We start from the raw sequence: 6,549 nt of genomic DNA, 5'->3' as shown, positions 1-6,549 counted from the left end.
TTCGTCAATCTGCCTGTTCTGTTCCCCACTCTGTCTCTGGTGAAGCCTCTCACTGCCCCTGAGCCTCTGGCCTGCACCCCAGTTCTGTATGCACAAATAAATAAATCTTTTTAAAAACAATCCACAGAGAAATACACATATTAATATTCATAATAGCGCTATGAGAAATAGCCCCAAAATGAAAGCCCAAAGGTCCATCACCCAATAAGCTAAATAGACTAAACTGTGCTATATCCATATAATGGAATATTACTCAACCATAAAAAGGAATGAAGTCCTGGTACATGCTGAAAGCTGACTGATCCTTGAAAGCATTAATGTTAAATGAAAGGAGCTAGTTATAAAAGACCACGTATTATAAAAACCCAGAATTTATGCAATATCCAGAATAGGCCAACATAAAGTAGGTTAGTGGTTGTCTAGAGTTGGAGTAAAGAGGAGAGTAAATTAACTAGTATAAAAAATAAAAAGCATGATTATTTTAGATGTATCCTCTCATGACCTAGCTAGGAAATCTAATACTAAGAAAATTAAACTCTAAAATGAATCATTAATCTTGATTTTTGATGCTATGTTGTAAAAAATTAATTTCCATAGGTTGATGGGAGAAACTCCTAATCAGTTTCAATACCTTTTTCCTGATATTATTATATTTTGACACCAAAATATAATAATATAGATCACTTCTGATCTAGTCTGTCTTTAGCCACTTCAGTGCATAAGAAGTTGTGGAAGCTGCTTGCCCTGTTTACTGGGGACTACCTGACAGAAAGCTCACTTTACTTCCAGACAGTCTTTCTGTTGTCGTTTTCCCCAGGTATTCTCCTCTGAGCTGCCCAACATGATAGTTTAAATATTTTAAAATATTTTAATAAAGTAGACAGGTAGTATTACATTAGTTTCAGGTGTAGAACATAATAACTTGATATTTGAATATACTGTGAAATGATCACCAAAATTAGTCCAGATAACATCTGCTACCATAGTCACAAAAGTTTTCTTGTGATACAAACTTTGAAGATGTAATCTCATAGCAACTTTCAAATAATACAATATAGTGTTATTAACTATAATCCATATTGCATATGACGTCCCTGTGACATACTTTATAGTTGACCCTTGGTACTTTTTAAACCCCTTCACCCATTTTGCCCACTTCCCACCCTGCCTCTCGCAACCACCAATCTGTTCTTTGTATCCATGAGATTGCTCTTGTTTGCTTGCTGATATTCTGCATGAAAGTGATCCCATATGTTATTTGTCTTTCTCTGAAATGATTTAGATGATAGATGTCTTCAAAGAATGCACTACATCTAAAAGTAGATGCTGGCTAGGGCCAGCACCTCAGGGAGCCCATGAGATGTGAGTCCACCTCAGTCCCACTCTGTGCTCAGGTCAGTTTGGCCCAGATCTAGCGCACTGTTGGAGTAGTTCTGAGATGTTCCACTCAGTGTGGTTTTATGGGGTCCTGGTGAATTCACAGAGGTTATAGAGCTGCTTTAAAGCTCAGGTTCCTGAAACCATAAAACAAATAGAAGAAGACAGAGGCAGGAAGGCTTTAAAAAGGTTTTTTATGGAAATCCCATAAAAGAGAAACAAAAACAAGTGAGATGACATCAAAATATAAAATTCTGCCCAGGGAAAGGAAGCACTACCAAAACAAAAAGGTAACTACAGAAAGAGAGAAAACATTTGCAAATCATACATGTATCAAGGGTTATCCAAGTATACATCCAAAATATGTAAACAAATCATACAACTCAGAAAAAACAAACAAACAAAACCAGCAAGCAGCCCAATCAAAAAAATGGGAAGAAGCCCTGAATAGACAGTTCTCAAAAAAAGACAGAAATGGCCAACTGGCACATGAAAAGGTGTTTTCATCACTTATCATCAGGGAACAGCGAATTAAAAATCACAGTGATATCGCAATCTGTGAGAATGACTATTATCAAAAGAAAAGAAATAAGTGTTGGTGAGAATGTGGGGAAAAGGGAACTCTCAGACACTGTTGCTGGGGATGTAAAATGGTGTAACTACTATGGAAAGCAGAATGGAGAGTTCTAAAAAAATTCTAAGAATAGAAATACCATATGATTCAGCTATACTCCAATGGATAACTTTACAAAAACGGAGAAAATACTAGTACAAATTCATATATGCCTCCCTATACTCATTGCAGCATTATTTACAACAATAATAAAATAAAGCAACGTAAATGTCCAAAAGCAAATGATTGGATGAAGAGAACGTGGTATATATACATAATGGCATACTGCTCAGATATAAAAAGAGATGTCTTCTGGGTATTTGTATAAAAGGATGGACCTAAGGGTATTTCCTAAGTGAAATAATGCTAAGAATGACAAAATACTTTCATTAATCTGTGAGATATAAATAAAGCAAATAACTTAAAAAAAATAACACCCAAACTAAACAAAAAATCTAATTTCTTAGATATAGAAATCAGATTGGAGATTATTGGGGTGAGGAGAGTGAAATGGATGAAAGGGGTCAAGTGCACAGTGAGGGATGGAAACCAGACTTTAGATGATAATCAAACTATAGTGTTTACAGATGTAGAATTATAATGCTGAAATTTACACCTGAAATTTATATAATGTTACAAATCAGTGTAACCTCAATATAAATTTATCAAAAACTTAGAAATCCTTTTAGAAATTGTTTTTGGAAAATAACTATGCAATTATGGTATATTTCCTCCTATTAAAAACTGTTCATGTCCCCTTTAGCATGGGAGTTAAGAATGCTCTAGGGATCCAGGGCAGAGCCTATTAAGAACATCAGGTCACTCACAGGGACCCAGAAGGACTGAACCTCGAAGTGGCTCTGCAGTGGGCTGCTGTTACCATCAGTGTCGGCCACTTTGCAGTTCAGCCTCTTGTCTCTTCTGGAGACAGTTCAATGGAGTCAACCCCAGCAGCCAGACCTGGCCAGAATTCTCTTGACCAAAATGACCAGTTTAGGTATGTACCTGAGCAGGCGAAACAAAACCCTTGCTGGAATGTCCTAGAAAAGGCACCTACCATTCCCTGGTGGTCTAGGCCTGGGGCAAGCATGCACTGATTTGGAGAAGGACAGTTGAAGAGCCAAGGTCTGGCTCCATCACTTAGTAGCTCTATGCTCTTGAGCTACACTATAACATTCTGGAATCTTGGTTTCTTCATTCATAGACTGAGAGTAATGTTACAATTTCCACAGAGCTGGGATAAGCACTATTGTGAAACCTGTAAGACAAATCGCAGTTGCTGGCACCTAAGAGACACTGAGTAAGGATACCTGTTTGGGAAGGGTGCTGGGCAGAGCCTTTGGCCAGGGTAAGGGTGGGGAGTAGAAAGGGACACAAAGGCACCTTGAAAATTTCTCAGTCTAGACCTTCCTTTCTGGTTCAATCTGCAACTGTACTTCTGCTGAGAATGCTGCTTTTTAGAAGAACGAGTAATATAAATGCAGAACATTTATGTCATTTCATTATTGTGATTAATTAGCCCACTTAAAAAGCACCTACCAGAATCTGTTGATGTTGTTTTTCTATTTCATAACCTCCAAAATGCAATATGCCAGGTTTTGCCTCTATGACCTTATTTTTCTTCAGTTTTGCATAAACCTCTATAAAAACAATGTAGATAGGTACATTATGAGATGAGATGTCAACAAAAATATTACATGCAAGAAGATCCTATTGGCATGGGCTTTCTTAATTTAGGATATTTTAAGCCCATGAAAGTTTCAGACAGAGGACAGAGCTGTCAACAAGATTAATATATTCCAAAGGAACTGTACTGATCCTTTATCTTTACACATCACCCGGGAGATATTATCCTCACAAAACAAATCCACATGTATTGTTATTACCTCTTAAAATAATTTTTCCCTCAAATTTTGCAAAAGTCTTCATAATAAAACCAGAGCTCGTTAAAGAGCCTGCACTATTTTTGCTCTGAATAGCACTGCCATTACTTATTCTGTCATAACGATGAGGAATCCTAACACCAAGTGGCTAACTTTATTACAATGTATTTGGCTGTTATTATTTTCTACTGGATAGAACTAAAATGTGATAGAGCTTAAATCTTAAAGCTCTGAATAATTATTCTCTAGACAGTAAAGTCTTAAATAAGTATTATAATGTGAACATTTTTTTAGGCTTGAGAACAGTTTTAAACAGCCATACAAGTTGTCTAGAGCTATAAAACGTTGCCCAGTTCTTCATTTCTAAAGAAGCTGAGAGGTGGCACTTAGAACCCACTCCCTGACATCAAGGCTTTATGTGGAGACATTCGTTTGTAAGACTATGAGTAGGTATTCTCATTTTGCAGATGGGACAACTGAGACTTCATACAACTGAGATCAATTTGCCCAATGATGGCAGTCAAAAATTAATCCTGAATCTGTCTAATTCCAACCACTGAGCTGTCTTCCTCAAGGTGAATGCACTGTTCAATTTCTTACAAATGATGACCTTTCACTCTTAGTTATAACCAAATCCTGTGAGCCACAAATACCCTCTACTATTCCTCAGTGCACTGGGGTTCCAGTCCATTTCTGAAGTGGGTGGCAAGCATTTGGCTCCGCAGCAATTCCAGTGACTGGTAAGTTGTCACTGTCAGCAGCTTTGAGTCAAACTGAAGGGCTGGATGGGACAAGGATGGTGTTTCAGGAAGACCGATGATCTCTACAGGCTATTTAGCATTTGTAAGTATTAAAATGAACATTATTTGGTAATTTTGAAAGACTTTGTTTTGTTTCAGGGCTACCAAAAGGGGCATTTTTCTGTTCAACCCAGAAACAATCCAATAAATAAATTTGCACTCAGTAAGTTCTATCAGGACAAAAAAAGCCACATCACAGCATGTGTCTGGCATATGAGAAGGGCTTTGGATGAGTGGGAAGCAACTGAGTAGATACAAAGAGCTGAGAACCAATACTGCACTTAGCTGGAGACCTTGGGGTATCCACTCTGAGTCTCAGCCTCTCCAACAGTAAGTGGCAATAGGACACATCTCATCCTGTTACAGATTAAATAAGCTAACATAGGCAAAGTAGTGAGGCTTGGACATAGATTTGCCAGGCTTTTCAGCATAAGGGATGTGCACGGTAAAGGCAAGAAGGTGTAAAATGCATGTGGTCCTAAAGGGACCACCATGTTGCAGAGGCAACATGGCTGGAACAGGGATGAGGGGAGCACAGCACTGGGTGGTGCTGAGTGAGCAGGGAGATAGCAACAGCAAAGGGGGCAGATGCCAGGTGAAGGAACTGGGACTTTGATTTGTATGTGATGGGAACAGTTGTGAATATTGGAGCAGTGCAGGGTAGAAGTCGCCAGGGTTCTAGAAACTGACTGGGAAGGGAGGGGGTTGGGGGACAGTGTGACCAGAGAAGAGAGCACTACAGTCATCCCTGCGACCTGCTAAGGATGAGGAACAAGGTACTGGGGACAGAGCCTCTGAAACACATTTGAGGTAGTGGAAGCAACTGAACTTGGTGACTGATTTACACCAAGCATCCAACAGTTAAGTGAAAGGCATCAAACAGAACTACTTTTCTTAATAATGATAATGACTGTGGCCCTCCTTGGTGCCTGTTCTGCTCCCCACTCTGTCTCTGGTGAACCAACTTGCTGCCCCTGAGTCTCTGGCCTGTACCCCAGTTCTGTATGCACAAATAAATAAATCTTTTAAAAAAAATAATGATGGGGCCCTCCCTGGTGGCGCAGCGGGTTAAAGCACAGCACTGAGAAGCTAAAGCCGCTTCCACATGAGTTCGATTCCCGCCTGCCCCGGAGGTGACCACATGGTGTGGCAGACCTCTCCTGGCCCGCCCGCTGCTCCCCTCAGCAGTGTACTTTGTTGATCTGCCTGTTCTGTACCCCGCTCTGTCTCTGGTGAATCCTCTCACCCTCCACATCTCTGGCCTGTACCCCAGTTCTGTATGCACAAATAAATAAATCTTTAAAAAAAAAATAATGATAATGACTGTAGTCTGTAAAACAACATAGGTAAGTCAACACCAAAAATTCCATTGTACTTTCTAAACTTTGGATGCTCTGGAAAGCAAATCTATATAATTAACCACGTACTTGATTCTAGGAGGTGATTAGGTACTTCTTTTCTTTTCTTGGGCTCCTCCACAAGGCTTTTCAAAAGGAGGGGTGATACATCATTAAATGGTTCTTCAGCATTTTTTAGTTCTCTGCTGGGGGTTTTCACTGCTGCCATTTTATCATGAAAAATGGAGTCTTCATTTAGTGCCAAAGGTCATTTCCTGAGAAGAAAACAGTAGCAATGTAATCATCCATGAGAAACCACACACATATTTTTTTTCTCAGTTCTTGACAAATGTACCTCCTGTCCAGTAAACCAGCTTAGTTTACTATGGTTCAGGCTCTCTGTCTCTAGTCTCTCCCTGGCCCCCCCATTCCCACACACGGCTGTCCCATTAATCTCCTTGCAATCACAAATCACAACCTAGTATCGTGTCATTGCTTAACACCCTTCCTTGGGCCTTAACCCCCCTCAGGGATTTTTC

The 6,549-nt window shown here is 39.6% G+C and overlaps 1 protein-coding gene across 1 annotated transcript in view; it reads right to left on the bottom strand.

The window, feature by feature from the left end:
- CFAP221 (cilia and flagella associated protein 221) overlaps positions 1-6,242 on the bottom strand; it is a 79,691-nt gene extending 73,449 nt beyond the window's left edge. The window contains exons 1-2 of the mRNA XM_004674718.2: positions 6,101-6,242; positions 3,530-3,630 (exon numbers count right to left, since the gene is read on the bottom strand). Of these exons, the coding sequence (XP_004674775.1) occupies positions 3,530-3,630; positions 6,101-6,239 (240 nt within the window). The 5' untranslated portion in view covers positions 6,240-6,242. The remainder of the gene's footprint in view (positions 1-3,529; positions 3,631-6,100) is intronic.
- Between the last annotated feature and the right edge of the window lie 307 nt (positions 6,243-6,549).

The sequence above is a fragment of the Condylura cristata genome, unplaced genomic scaffold (genome assembly GCF_000260355.1).
Source record: "Condylura cristata isolate star-nosed mole 26May11 unplaced genomic scaffold, ConCri1.0 scaffold00002, whole genome shotgun sequence".
NCBI lineage: Eukaryota > Metazoa > Chordata > Mammalia > Eulipotyphla > Talpidae > Condylura > Condylura cristata.
This window is presented reverse-complemented; position numbering and strand designations above follow the sequence as displayed.